This window comes from Paroedura picta, chromosome 3 (assembly GCF_049243985.1).
Source record: "Paroedura picta isolate Pp20150507F chromosome 3, Ppicta_v3.0, whole genome shotgun sequence".
NCBI lineage: Eukaryota > Metazoa > Chordata > Lepidosauria > Squamata > Gekkonidae > Paroedura > Paroedura picta.
In genome coordinates, this window is record NC_135371.1 from 104,511,349 (window position 1) to 104,527,016 (window position 15,668).

At 45.6% G+C, this 15,668-nt stretch overlaps 1 protein-coding gene across 4 annotated transcripts in view; it reads right to left on the reverse strand.

Moving 5' to 3' along the window:
* UBTD2 (ubiquitin domain containing 2) overlaps positions 1-15,325 on the reverse strand; it is an 83,595-nt gene extending 68,270 nt beyond the window's left edge. Inside the window, exon 1 of one of the 4 annotated variants that reach the window (XM_077327063.1) lies at positions 15,248-15,325. Coding sequence is in view for 1 of the 4 variants with exons in the window: in XM_077327059.1 (XP_077183174.1) it covers positions 14,858-14,927 (70 nt within the window). In the remaining 3 variants the exon portion in view is untranslated. The other 3 variants (XM_077327061.1, XM_077327059.1, XM_077327062.1) reach the window with 3 other exon arrangements.
* Positions 15,326-15,668: the final 343 nt, after the last annotated feature.

Consider the following 15,668-nt stretch of genomic DNA (forward strand, 5'->3'; position numbering starts at 1 on the left):
CCTGAGGGACTCCAACATTTAATGCCCCACTTAAGGTTTTGCTGCAACCCAATAATATCAACAGCAACTCAGCCCCAGGCACTGCCACACAGATCTGAAAGACAGCTGAATTTCTCAAATTGTAAGCAGCTTCAAATATTTATATGCAGCTTACTTATTTAGACTGATCAATAATACCCGAACTTGGTCAGTTTCCTTTTGGTTCTTACAGCCTGGTGTTCCAATCAAAGAAATTGTTGTTAGGTGCGAAGTCATGTCCGACCCATTGCGACCCCATGGACAATGATCCTCCAGGCCTTCCTGTCCTCTACCATTCCCCGGAGTCCATTTAAGTTTGCACCGATTGCTTCAGTGACTCCATCCAGCCACCTCATTCTCTGTCGTCCCCTTCTTCTTTTGCCCTCAATCGCTCCCAGCATTAGGCTCTTCTCCAGGGAGTCCTTCCTTCTCATGAGGTGGCCAAAGTATTTGAGTTTCATCTTCAGGATCTGGCCTTCTAAGGAGCAGTCCGGGCTGATCTCCTCTAGGACTGACCGGTTTGTTTGCCTTGCAGTCCAAGGGACTCGCAAGAGTCTTCTCCAGCACCAGAGTTCAAAAGCCTCAATTCTTTGACGCTCGGCCTTCCTTATGGTCCAGCTTTCGCAGCCATACATTGCAACTGGGAATACCATAGCCTTGACTAAATACACTTTTGTTGGGAGGGTGATGTCTCTGCTTTTTAGGATGCTGTCTAGATTTGCCGTAGCTTTCCTCCCCAGGAGCAAGTGTCTTTTAATTTCTTTGCTGCAGTCCCCATCTGCAGTGATCTTGGAGCCCAGGAAAATAAAATCTGTCACTATCTCCAATTCTTCCCCATCTATTTGCCAGGAATTGAGAGGGCCGGATGCCATGATCATTGTTTTCTTGATGTTGAGTTTCAAGCCAACTTTTGCACTCTCCTCCTTCACCCGCGTCAACAGGCTCTTTAGTTCCTTTTCACTTTCTGCCATTAGAGTGGTATCATCTGCATATCTGAGGTTGTTGATATTTCTCCCTGCAATCTTGATCCCAATTTGTGACTCCTGTAATCCCGCCTTTCTCATGATGTGCTCCGCATACAAGTTAAATAGGCAAGGTGACAGTATACAGCCTTGCCGAACTCCTTTCTCAATTTTGAACCAATCAGTGATTCCATGTTCAGTTCTCACTGTTGCTTCTTGACCTGCATATAAGTTTCTCAAGATACAAATAAGATGCTCTGGTATTTCCATCTCTTTAAGAACTTGCCACAATTTGTTGTGCTACACACAATCAAGGGCTTTAGCATAGTCAATGAAGCAGAAGTAGATGTCCTTCTGGAACTCTCTAGCTTTCTCCACGATCCAGTGCATGTTGGCAATTTGATCTCTAGTTTCTCTGCCTCTTCGAAATCCTGCCTGTACTTCTGGAAGTTCTCGGACCACATATTGCTGGAGCCTAGCTTATAGGATTTTGAGCATAACTTTGCTAGCATGAGAAATGAGTGCAATGGTGCGGTAGTTTGAACATTCTTTGGCATTGCCCTTCTTTGGGATTGGAATGTAAACTGACCTTTTCCAATCCTGTGGCTATTGTTGAGTTTTCCAAATTTGCTGGCATATTGAGTGTAGCACTTTTACTGCATCATCTTTTAAGATTTTGAATAGTTCTACTGGAATGCTGTCACCACCACTAGTTTTATTGTTGCTCAGACATCTTAAGGCCCATTTGACTTCACATTCCAGGATGTCTGGCTCCAGGTCAGTAAGTACCCTATTGCGGTTATCAGGTATGTTAAGCTCGCTCTTTTATAGTTCTTCTGTATAATTTTGCCACCTTTTTAAAACCTCTTCTGCTTCTGTGAGGTCCCTACCATTTTGGTCCCTTATCATACCCATCTTTGCATGAAACGTTCTCTTCATATCTCCAATTTTCTTGAAAAGATCTCTGGTCCTCCCCATTCTATTGTTTTCTTCTATTTGTTTTCACTGTTCATTTAAGAAGGCATTCTTATCTCTTCTAGCTTTTCTCTGGAATTCTGCATTCAGTTGGGTGTATCTTTCGCTTTCTCCCTTGCCTTTCACTTTCCTTCTCTCCTTAGCTATTTGTAAAGCTTCCTCAGATAGCCATTTTGATTTCTTGCATTTTTTTTCTTTGGGATGGTTTTAGTTGCTACCTCTTGTACAATGTTGCGAACCTCCGTCCATAGTTCTTCAGGCACTCTGTCTATCAGATCTAATTCCATAAATCTATTTGTCACCTCTACTGTATATTCATCGGGAATATGATTTAGTTCATACCTGAGTGGCTTAGTGCTTTTCCTTACTTTCTTCAATTTAAGCCTAAATTTCGCAACAAGAAGCTGATGATCTGAACCACAATCAGCTCCTGGTCTTGTTTTTACTGACTGTATAGAACTTCTCCAACTTTGGCTGCAAAGCACATAGTCAATCTGATTTCTGTGTTGACCGTCCGGTGATGTCCATGTGTAGAGTTGTCTCTTGGGTTGTTGGAAAAGAGTGTTTGCTATGACCATTTTATTCTCCTGACAAAATTCTACCAGCCTGTGCCCTGCTTCATTTTGTACTCCAAGGCCAAATTTGCCTGTTATCCCACTTATCTTTTGGCTTCCTACTTTAGCATTCCAATCCCCCATGATGATAAGCACATCATTTTTTGGCGTTGCTTCTAGACGGTGTTGTAGGGCTTCGTAGAACTGGTCAACTTCATCCTCTTCAGCAGCAGTGGTTGCGGCATAGACCTGAATTACTGTGATGTTGAATGGTTTGCCTTGGATTCGAACTAAGATCATTCTGTCATTTTGGGGATTGTATCCCAAGACTGCTTTTCCTACTTTCTTATTGATTACGAAGGCTACTCCATTTCTTCTGTGAGTTTTTTGCCCGCAGTAGTATACCTGATGGTCATCTGAATTAAATTCACCCCTTCCTGTCCATTTTAGATCTGACGTTCCAGGTTCCTATGGAATAAAAATCTTTACAGCATCGGACTGTCTTTTCGCCACCAGTTACTTCCACAACTGAGCGTCCTTTCGGCTTTGGCCCAGTCGCTTCATTCATTCGGCGCTACTCGTACTAGCCGTCTGCTCATCCCCAGTAGCATATTGGACACCTTCCGACCTGAGGGGCTCATCTTCCGGTGTCATATCATTTTGCCTTTTGAACTTGTCCATTGGGTTTTCATGGCAAAGATACTGGAGTGGTTTGCCATTTCCTTCTCCAGTGGATCACCTTTTGTCAGAGCTCTCTGTTATGACCTGTCCGTCTTGGGTAGCCCTAAACGGTATAGCTCATAGCTTCACTGAGCTACGCAAGCCCCCTTGCCATGGCAAGGCAGCGATCCTTGAAGGGGATGAGCAAGGCAGCGATCCTTCAAAGTAATATTCACTACTAATAAACTGGAAATGAACTGACCTATATTATTTGCAGACTTTTAAAACATTATTTCTCAAGGAACTTTTCCCAAGCTATTCATCCACACAGTCTCAATGGGTATTGTTTTACTTTTTAAGTACCCCCACCTTTCTTTAAAATACACACAAAAATTATTGAAAAATATACTTTTGCCTTGGTGATCACTTTTAACCTCTTTGCTAGAACTGGACAACCCTCAAGCAACTGACTCATTTTGGCTACCTCTGTAAAGCTGTAGCACTTCTCCACTAAGAGCCTCAATGCTATAGGAATTTGTATCTCATGTACTGCTATTCTTTTTAACATAAGGGGAGTACAGTTTCTGTAAGAGAAACTGGGTCACTGCTTTTAAACATTCAGTTCACAAAGAGAACAACAAGTTGTGAAAGATCTTTTATTACGACTATAAACCTCTAAAACTCCTTGTCTTCATTGTATCTACTTAAAAATGGAATGGGAAATTTCACTGCTTTCAGAACTGGAAATCTCCCACTAGACATTAAAAGACTGTTTATTTCTTTTGTTCCAAGCAAAAAGTGAGTACACACAGTAATTGCTGGAATTACTGGAAGCATAGCTGGAGTCTGCAGACTACAGGGAAATAAGAACATTTAAATGAGCAAGAGGGTAACAATAGGAGAGAGAACATCACACTGCCGACAACTTACTTGGGGAGTCCCACAGGGAGCAGTCCTCTCTCCTATTTTATTCAACATCTTCATGCGCCCTCTTGCCCAACTGGTAACAGAGGTTCAGGCTGGACGGTCATCAATATGCAGATGACACCCAGCTCTTCCTCCTGACTCTTCCCCAGAAACATCAGCCAGCTTCCTGGATGCAGTGACGAGGTGGCTCAAGCAGTTGTCTGTCCCGTGGCTGGGTAGGAAGAGTCCATGTGAGGAAGCGCGTCTGCCCATCCTGGACGGTGTACAGCTCTCAGCGACTCACTCCACCAGGAATCCTGGCATGATCCTGGATGCTTCCCTCTGCAACTCGCTCTACGCAGAACTGCCTTTAACCTTAATCCGGAAACTAAAGGTAAAGGTAAAGGTATCCCCTGTGCAAGCACCGAGTCATGTCTGACCCTTGGGGTGACGCCCTCTAGCGTTTTCATGGCAGACTCAATACGGGGTGGTTTGCCAGTGCCTTCTCCAGTCATTACCGTTTACCCCCCAGCAAGCTGGGTACTCATTTTACCGACCTCGGAAGGATGGAAGGCTGAGTCAACCTTGAGCCGGCTGCTGGGATTGAACTCCCAACCTCATGGGCAAAGCTTTCAGGCGGCTGCCTTACCACTCTGCGCCACAAGAGGCTCAATCCGGAAACTACAACTGGTCCAAAATGCAGTGGCCACAGTCCTCACAGTAATATCTTGGAGGTCCCACATATGGCCCATCCTCCATCAACTACAGTGACTACCAGTCAAACTCCAGATCAGGCTAAAGGTTCTGGAAATTGCCTTTAATTAACGGTCAGGACCCAGTGTACTTGAGGGACCACCTCTCTGTCTATGCCCCTCAAAAGTGTTCTACGCGCCACCACTGCCAACCAACTGGTGATCCCTGGCCCTAAAGAAGCCCACCAGGCACCCACCTGAGCTCCCAAAGGAGATCAGGGCCCTGACAGAATTATTATTATTATTATTATCTTTCGATTTATTGCCCGCCACTCCCTTACGGCTCGTGGCGGGTTACAACATTTTATAACCCCCAATAAAATCCATTAAAAACCCTCAGCAACAATTACAATATAACATTATCGGTTAGCAAGCTAATCTGGCAAGATAGGCTAATCAACCTCCCCCTCCTACTACAAGCAGGTGGAGAGGGGATACTGATGGTACTAATCCCCAATCTCAATCCCAGGTCCCGGGTCCCCGGGGGTGGCATAGATGTTAGCCTCGTCCTCAACCGTAAACCTGGCGGAAGAGCTCCGTCTTGCAGGCCCTGCGGAATGATGGAAGATCTCGCAGGGCCCGCAGCTCTCCCGGGAGCTCATTCCACCAGGTAGGGGCCAGGACCGAAAAGGCCCTGGCCCTGGTCGAGGCCAGGCGTGCTTCCCTGGGGCCGGGAACGACCAGCAGATTTTCTCCCGCAGAACGTAAGGCTCTGCGGGGGACATAGGGCGATAGGCGGTCCCTCAGGTATGTGGGTCCCAACTCGCGTAAAGCCTTGAAGGTTAAAACCAAAACCTTGAACCGGATCCGGGCAGCAATTGGGTTTTAAAATTGGGAATTGGGAATTAAAACAATTCCGCAAGGTCTGCAAAAGCTCTTCCACCTGGCATTTGGTTGAGGCCGACTAGAATTAGTAACAGCTACAGGGCCCCCGAATCCTCCTTCCCAGGAATCCATACAACTGTTCTGAACCTTGGACCTATTCAATCCATTATAGACTTACCCTCTGTTGTTAATGATAATGCTATTATTTTTGCAGTCCATTTATATGTCATGCAGAAACAAAGTTCCATGTATCTTTTATATACTCTGTAAACCGCCATGAGCCTCAGGGGAGGACAGTATTGAAATATAATAACAAATAAAATAAATACATGAATGCATACAGAGAACAGCGCAGAAGAAACAACCAAAAGCCATCCTATTGGGCAATCAGCAATACCCCCCAAATTAAAGTAACAATAGTGTGTAACATTACTGTGGAATGGTTCTTTTATAATCAACTAGAATTAAAGCCCATTGTAGCTGATACAACGGGCGCTAGCATGGGGGGAGGGGGGAAAGAGAGAGGTAGAAAGAAAGTGAGTAAGAAAGAAAGAGGATAAAGATAATTAAAAAAAGACAGAAAAGAGAGGGGAAAGAGTGATAGCAAGAAATATAGGTAGAAGGAAAGAAAGTAAGAAAGAGATCGAGATAGAAAGAAGATCAGATAGGGGAAGAAAGAGAAAAAGACAGAGAGATAAAGAAAGAAAAAGAATCCGTGGGGATTTGCAGACAACTGAGTTGGGAGGGGAGAGCCAAGAGACCAGGCGCTAGCTGTCTAGGCACCCTGTTTGCTGCCAGCCCTGCATCAGGCATCCCAGTGTGAACGGTTTCCACACTGACCCACACAGCTGCAGTATTTCCTGAAATCCAGGGAGGGAACACTTGGTGCCAGTCACATCACACCCTGCTCCACAAGCTGGGTCGGCAACACTGCAGCGCCTGGGAACCCTATCTGCTGCCAGCCCGAAGGCAACTGTCCAGAGAGCACCTTGGGATGCCATACAACGCCAATACCACCCCGCATCAAAAACACACAAACTCCGAGCCACGAGGCTTCTCTTGGAGCACCAACCTTACCTACGCTCCACAGAGCAAGCCCCACCAAGCGTGCTCTCTCCAGACCTCACGAGGGAGGCACAGCCCAAGAGCAAGCTACCTGCCGAAGCAGCCCCCCAATGTCCCCCTCTTGTTGGCTGGCACCAAGGCAAGCAGGTAGCCCCACGGACCCTACAAAGCTTGCTCTTTCCCTCGCTCTCACCACTCTCCCAGACCTGGTGGCTCCACGCAGGCCAGCCTCTGCCACTCCCCTAAGGCTGGTGGTGCTCCCTCACTCACCCGAGTCTCCGAGCAGCCCCGTCAAATGCTGAGAGCATCTTGATGGGACAGGTGAGCCTCCGCTCCTCTTCGCGGCCAGACAGTGCCCCATCCATGCCTTGCTCACCTTCCAAAGGAATCCCAAATGGTAAGACAGGAGGAGGGAGCACGAGGGAGACATTGAGCGCCTGGCAGGCTGGGCAGGGGCAGCGAGACAGATGCGGGTCCCACCTGGGAAGGCGAGGTAAATGACTCAGTCGCCTCAGCAGGTCACTCACTCACCACCCCTGCGCGCCCTTTGGGCCAACGCCCGGGCAGGAAGCCTGGAGGGAACGCCAGGCATCCTTGACAGCAGGCACCAGAAGCAGCGCCTGGCATGTGAAGCTCTCTTCTCCACAGCCATGCATTCACCTCCCGATGTCAGGGCACTCATCTTAAGCACAACGTAGTATAGATCGAGGGTTCCTGGGGTAGATGGTAATTAATATACTTAGATTTTCTTTTGTTAAGGTAACAATGTAAACGCCTGTGCCATCTGAAAGTAAATCCCCCCCCCCGCAATCTCTGGGGGCCACAAAGCCCTCTGCGAGGCTGCATAGAGCACTTTCCGGGCTAGGGGGCTTCCCGGCCCAACCAGCTCTCTCCCCACTCTCACCAGCCCTCCAGCAGGCTCTCTGTGCGTTGGCCTGGAGCACCATGGCAGCGAGTTCGCCAGAGCGTTCCTAGCCGGGGCTACTGGCGCGGGCAGTGGTGGGCCCAGAGTTCCAACAGGTACTCCGCTCGGGAGGTGGCTCAGCACTTTTACATATATAGCCAATGGTTATAGATAATGCACAGTTGCTGCTCTGAGACACATTTGTATAAAAGATGAACAAGTTTAATTGCAAAGAAAAATGCCCTAGAAATAGTGTTTAGGCAGTTTACAGTTCCAACATATTTTGCTACTTCACCTACCATAAGGAAATATAGTCAAACAGCTACAATAAGGAAAAGTGAGTCCTGGATTGTCTACTCTTTGCCACTTGGTCTACTGTATACACGCACATATACTCAATTAAAAACCTTCCTACATAATTTAATTGACACTCAAGCCTACAGGTCCATTTCCTCCACAACCTCTTAGATCAAGGTTTTCCAACAATGGTACTGTGGTACCATATGGTATCACAAAGGTTCCACAGTGGTACCATGGCATGGCGGTTTTCAAAACAGCAGCTGGGGAGAACCCTCTCCCTATGCTGGCTGTTTCTGGCTCTGAGCAAAGAGGAAAGAAAAAGGGGTTTTAATTTAAAACAAATTTAATCAGCCCTTTCTCTTTCCTTATTTTGACAGGTTGACCTGCCCCCTCCTAACGTGGCCAATGGTGGGCCTGGAGGGAGTGGGAAGGAGACCTCAGCCATTTAAACAGGCTGAGGTTTCTCACACTACCCAGGAGTATGGCAGGGAAGCATGGCCAGCTGACATTACTTCCTGTAACCTGAAAAATATTTCAGTGGTACATCCAAAGTCAAAAGGATGAAAAAGGCTGCCTTAGCAGCAGGAAGTTTTACTGTTAAACCTTCATCACTTCAGGTTAAAACTATGCTCTTTACAATTCAAATTCGGAAATTCACCTATAAAGTAAAGCTCTGATTCCCTTGGACTCTGCTTGCTGAAGGGCAAATTTATGACATTTTTGAGTGCCTCCAAAAACATTTAATGTATTTCCAAACCCCCACCCCCAATACATATCCAGGAATGTAACATTTATTTATTTCATTTATACCTCGCCTTTTTTCCTTGCGGGGAAGAAAGCAGCTGATATGATTCTCATATGTTTTATCTTCACAGCATAGGTAATGTGTTTAAAATTGCCATATTTATTTTGACTAGTGGTTAGTAAACAAAATGTTAAAGGCAATTCTTGTAAATGTTATGTCCCAATATCAACAAACGGAAATGTTTGAATATAGTAGGGTAAAATAATAAACCAGGTCTGGTTTAAATAGGTTGTTCACATAACAGATTTGTTTGGAAATTAATACACCAAACAAACATTGCACAGTATATATGTTTGTCCACCTTACATGTAAAATCTTAATGCATTACTTGATACTAAGTTAAGGCCATAACAAAATAAAACTGTAAGCTAAACTAGAGCATTGGCTTATGATTTGACTGTCTGTCCAGAACAAAATCAGTGTATACAAGATATTTGTTCAGCACTACCAATCATACTGGGCTCCAATTATGAGTTGGAAGGGCACAGTAGCATAACATAACAACAGCTTTACTTTTCAGTCCCTTTCCTCTCCCTTTCTCTGCTGCCTGTTCTTGGATAGCCTCTCATTTTCTGAAAATAAAGATAGATAACACTGTCATTATTTTTTCTCAGCCTTCTGTTTCTAATTTGACTACATGGTTGTTTGCTCCTCCTCACAATCTCATTGCCTTCATGATATTTTTGACTTCACTTTTCTCCCCAAATTAGCCCTGTTGCCAAGAGCATTTTGCTGCTGAAAGTAAGTATACTATATAAATAACTACTGTGCACCCAGTTAGACCACAGTAATACTATCTGTAGAATTTCCAGGTAAGATTAGAACTGGCATTCCTCTGGTCAATTGTGGATTGGAGAGATCACCAGTTGTAATTTTTTTGTGTGTTGCCAGAGTACTTGCAGGTAATGAGACATGCCAAGTTGTTCACTTTGCAAAAGTTGCATGCTTTAGACCGGGGGTCATCAACCCCTGGTCTGCAGCCCGGAAGGCCACGGTACCGGGCTGCCGGCAGCCGCGTCTGCCTCCCCCCCCCACACACAGTGAGAAGGGAAGAGGCAGGTGCGGCTGCCGGCACACCAGCGACGCGAACGCGCACGGCTGCCACGCATGCGCGTTTTCGCCCCTGGTGGCAAAAATGCGCATGCGTGGCAACTGCACGTTTGTGCGCAGCTGCCGTGCATGTGCGCGGCACCCGGGCCATCGGCTCTCCCCTCACCCCTGGAGGCAGTCCCTGACCTCAGAAAAGGTCCCCAACCTTTTGGCATATGGGGGCCGCATTAGTGTGCCCAGTGCCTACAGAGGGCCACATCTTAAACCAAAAAGTGACAAAATTATTAACCTACTTATTTAGATTTAATAAAGTAAACATTCAAAGGTAAATGAAGAAATGTTAAGTTTAATGCAATCCTTTTTGGAACAATATTTTACTGTGGAATCCTTTTATTTAACTATACATGCTTACCTAGTCAGTGTGATTTTTGTGGCTGTTTTCTGTTAGCAAGGCATTGATGTCCAAATCAAGGTTTGTGACAGGCACTCTTAAAATGTCATGTAAATGTTCATTTGTAAGCCTTGACCTACACTTCGATTTCACAAGTTTAATCTTGGAAAAGGTTTGTTCACAGATCTATGTGGTGCCAAAGACTGTGAATATACCTGCATCAAATTTCTTTAGGTTGATAAATAGATCAGGTAGACCAGAATAGAAATCTAGCAGACTATTTTCTTTGTAAATGTCTCTGAGATGATCACTGGCTTGCAAATCAATTAGCTCCATCTGAAAATCGTTAAAGGGATAGGATGAACAGTAGTAGATGGTGCCCCTTGAGGCAAGAAGGACAGTATGGGTCTGAGGGAAAATGCCCTGAGTGTGGTAGTAGCAGACAAGCAGGTTGGAGGGACGCAAAGATTGTTGAGGGCTGCATGCAGCCTGAGGGCCTCAGGTTGGGGACCCCTGATCTAGGGCATTAGATAACTTACTGGAAAAGGCTCAGATTTTTCCAGAACACCCACCACTTAGCTAAGGATAGTTCAGGAGACCTGATGATGACTATGCTTAAAAATTCTGTACTATGAATAGAGGCTAGGCATATATCAGAATGAGCAGCAGCAAAGCAGCTACAGCCAAAAAGTTTAATCTGCAATCAAACTTAGATATCAGCTCTCTAGTCTGCACAAATAAAGTCCTAGTGAATTCTGAAGAACAAAAAACAAGCATATATAAATCCTAAAGGAAGTAAATCCAAAATAATAGCAATCCATTTGTTAACTAAATGCCAAATGGGAAAAGTAAAACCAATAAAAAAAATTAGGACACTGTCCACTTCAGCAGATATGTTTAGGCAATGCTGGAATAAACCAACTTGTTTACTACAACTTTAGAAAAAGGACTATGAGAAATGGATTCAAATTATGGGAATGAAAGTTCCACTGAAATATTAAAACATATTCTGATGGTGAAGGCTTTTCGTAGATGGAAAATGCTGCCTCAGGGGATGTTGGGAGTTCCCTTCATTGGATTTTTTAGGAGGAGATTGGATAAATACTTGTCAGGAGTGTGTGATTTTTAAGTCCCCAAGAAGGCAGGGGGAGGGGTACTGCACTGGATGGCCCTTTGTGATCTCTCCCAGTTGTGTGTGATTCTGAACCTAAAGCACAGCAACACAGGAGTGCATACCATATGGTAAAGCTTACTAAGAAAACAAGTTAAGAATCCCAGTGGCTGGCACTTTAGCACTCAACCTGTACACTGAGTGGATAGACGGACAAGGTAACAGTTCATACAAATAATAGTCACTGATGTAGTTTTGTTTGGAAAGGAGCCAAATTTATGCCTGCGTGAACATCAGGTTCAACATTTAGCCTGCTTGCAAACAAAAAGAACTAAACAATCAGCACGCCACATGACTGAAGCTAGAAGAAACTGTCCCTTGCAGACATGGTGAGACAAAATGATGGTAGACAACTTTTAATACCCTTGCCAACAAAAGGCCATTCAGCAGATGAATATCAATTCTGTTCTTCTTTTCCTTCTCCTGGACAAATTACCTCATTCTTTCTGTAAGAAATCCAGTAGTATTCATCTCCATAATGGAAAAATGCTAAGAGATGAGAAAAAGAAATTGTCCTGACAGTCTGACTCTCAGAGGGTATGTGGGATACATACCTGCTCTGGAGCGACTTTCTCAGGGCCCCCTCCCTCCCTCCCTAACAAATACACACAGACACACATGAGTGTACGCGAGCATGCGCGAGTATGTACACATGTGCACACGTGCAAGTACGTGTGAACGCACATACTCACCTCCTTCCCTTCCCCTCTAACACATCCTGGCATATGTGACCCACCTCAACACCAAAGTAACTGTGTATGTTGACATTTTTATGACATATGCACTCCCACATATCTGTAACCGCTCGGGGAGCGGTATACATAATTGGTTAAGGGCTAAGTGGGTGGAGAGTGGGCGGGACCCTCACCAGGACAGACCAGAGTTTCAGCCAGGGACTGTTGTGAGGCAGTTGCCTCACGCCCATCTACAGCCCATCTGTGAGTACAGGCAGAAGGCTGCGTTGTGCCTCTTCGAGGCCGAAGGTGTGCTTTTGGGCCCGGGGGAAGGCCTCCTTCCCCCCCTCCCCCCTGGCCGCGGCGCAACCTTCCCCCCGGGCCCAAAAGCACACCCGGGGCCTCTTTGAGGCCATGGGTGTGCTTTGGGGCCCGGGGAGAAGGGCTCCTTCCCCCCTCACTCCCCTGGCCGCAGCACAACCTTCCCCCCAGGCCCAAAAGCACACCTGCGGCCTCAAAGAGTATTTTGTGTCATTGATGGAAAAGAGAAAGGGATTATTTTAGGAACTGCACTGATCAGCGGTGATTTAACGAACACTAATAACTTCTCATTACCTCTGGGCTGCATACAACTGTTTCTAGTTTGAGAACTTCTAAAATGTTTTTCTAATCCTTAAGATCTGGTTTTAGCAACTGAGAGGAGCCTGTAACTTGAAACACTGCAAATTAGCACAGTATGTGAAATTAAAGACAGTAGTGACCCAGTGGGCTGTCATGCCTAGCCTCAGTAGCACTCGTGCACTGGTGTTCTGGGCTGTCCAGTTGAAATTTCAAGCTTCCGTTAGCTTCCCTTGAAAGACTTTTATCAGATTCCTCCTTTAGCACAGTCATATATCTTATAAAGGTTCCAGTTCTTGGAAGAGAAAAATTAGCTCAATAGTAATTACTTAGAATTTATGCATAAGACAGTGAGTTAAATATTCTAAAATAAGTTGTTACACACACAGCTGTAAGAGGATGCATGTCGTCAGAAATCAGGCTTGAGAAGCAAATAATTAAAATTAAATAATTGCAGTTCTGATTTCAGTGAAATACGTTTAAGTGTATTAATCCTCGAAGCCCAAGTTTGCACTCTAGTATGTGATTTCCACAGATGGTCATCCTAGAAAATCCAGCTCATGAGTCAGAATAAGCTATTCGCCATGAAATATACATACACTGTGTACAGAGATAGGTACAGGACAGTAATAGGTAAGCTTGGGATAAGAAACTGACACCATGCCACTGAAATGGTTCCATTTTTACACTCACTGAGTATAATGAAATGGCATTGAGTATAACAATAACAATACACTATAAATTACACTCCCTGCTTAAGATCTAACTGTCTTGGCTGATTCTTATCCTGCCCTAAAGCTCCTAGATCACAAAGATAAACTAAAACCATGGAAATACATAGTTCAGTGTGTTTCTTCTATGACCTTGCCCGCCTCATAATACTGTTCGTGTGCAGTAGTTTCTTAACAATGGGTGACATTACATGGGCATGATATACCATCTAGGCCCAATTAATGGCTTCAACTGTACGTCAGCCTTCAATGAATTTTATTTAAGCCCAGTTAATTTTACATCATATACCATTGTCCTTGGTTCTGATAATCAAATTAAGTTGGTCCCTTCAAATTTTACAAGTTCAGGTGGCTGTGGGAACCAAAATCCATTTCCCTGTAATGAAAGTTCTATCACTACATGCAATGCAATTTTGATAATTCAGAAATGTATCCTACAAAGATACCATCCCTGTATAAAATAGCTTTATGAACCATAACGCCCTGGCATATGAAACTGAACCTAACGATAGAACCGATTCTTCAAGATGCTGAAAACAAGATGCTGAAAACATATATAAGAGAAATACTTCAAAAACGGTTATTTCAAGCACCATATAACTGATGAAGAATGCAAATAAGATTTTGCCACATTGTTTGCCCTTTTAGAAAAATATGTACTTAAAGGACATATCATATTTCTGATCATTAAGAAAAATGCATCACAAGTGAAAAACACTAAGAAAAGTAAATAGCAGGCAAGTGATTGTTACAGACAGAAGACAAACATGTCACCTAAAAGAACACAACCCTTTGTCACTGCTTGGATCACCATATAAAAAGTTGAAGAACGGGCAAAACATCAATCTAACCAGTCTACCACCACTGAAATTACACTGCTGAAGGATGAGGGATACTTCCAGTATGAGTTTCATCCCCTAACACAACAGTGTACCTATACTAAGTGTGTCTTGCAATGCTATCATAGTTTGGGGGGAAGCTATATTTACAAGAAAGCTTGTTTCTCACGACTTACAGATCTGCTGCTTCCTCGAGTTATGCAAAGCCAAAGGAGGGGGAATAGGACGGGAGAAAAAGAATTCTCATTTCGTCCCCCAATATTGAGAGTGGGTCATGCCTAGCTGGTGAAGACCCTGATGAACTGGGGGAATGGAGGGCGCAGTGGGGAGAAAAACAGGAGTACCCTCCAGCTCTTGGTCTCTGCCCCAACCTACACTAACACCCCCCTCCCCCCATGTCACAAGGCGGCCGCCTGGCGACCATTTTACTTATGGAAAGTTGAAAGAGGGACCTCCAGGCAGGCAGGCGGGAGGGAGGCGCTCTCTCTGGGGAGGGGTGGGGACGGGAGAGCCTAGTCTGCGAGGAAGAGGAATGATGGCGAAAGAGGAGGAGGAGGAGGACGGCGGGCCCCTCCCGCCTCCCCTCCTCGCCGTCAAGGAGCCGCGGTGCCTCGCCCCCTTTCCCCGCCCCACTCCCTTCCCGCCGCCTCCCCTCACCTCCGGTGCCGTCCGAGTTCTCGTTGAGGCTGCCCGAGGAGTCGTGATGAGACCCCACACACCCGCCCATGGGGCCCGGCCGGCCCGGAGACCCCCTTCCTCTTCCTCCCCCTCCTCCTCCTCTTCCCCTTCCCCTTCCCCCTGCCCACCCGAGCGCCTCTGTCGTCGTCGCAGCCGCTACCAGTCGGGCAGGCGCGCTGGCTCCGGAGCCGCCGCCCCCTCCTCGCTGCGCTCGCCTCAGCGCCCGCCTCCCGCGTTCCAGCGCCCGCCCCGCCACACAGCGCCTGGAGCCGCGGCAGCCTCCCGCCAGGCAAAGGGCGCCCGCCGCCCGGGCCGCAGCCGGAGCGCCGGGGGCGGCGAGCCGCTCGCTCGTGGGGAGCAGGACCTCACCTTTCTCTCCCAGCAGGAGGAAAGGCCGAGGAGACGCACGCAGGAGGGCAGTCTTTCCTCTTCCGCGGCGGGGGGAGAGAAAGGCACTCCTCCTCCGAATGCATGTCCACTGAGCAGGCGGGGATCTGCCTTGACTCCTTCCTGCCGTGCTCAGGCCAGATAGCTAAGGTCACTAGATTGTCCCACTTTTGGAGGGAGGGACATCTGGGGGCACCTGGCAAATTGTTCTTATGATGGAATTTAAAAAGATATATATATATATATATATATATATATATATATATATATATATATATATATATATATATATATATATATATATATATATATATATATATATATATATATATATATATATATATATATATATATATATATATATATATATATATTACAATACTATTTTTGCGTTCTATGTGTT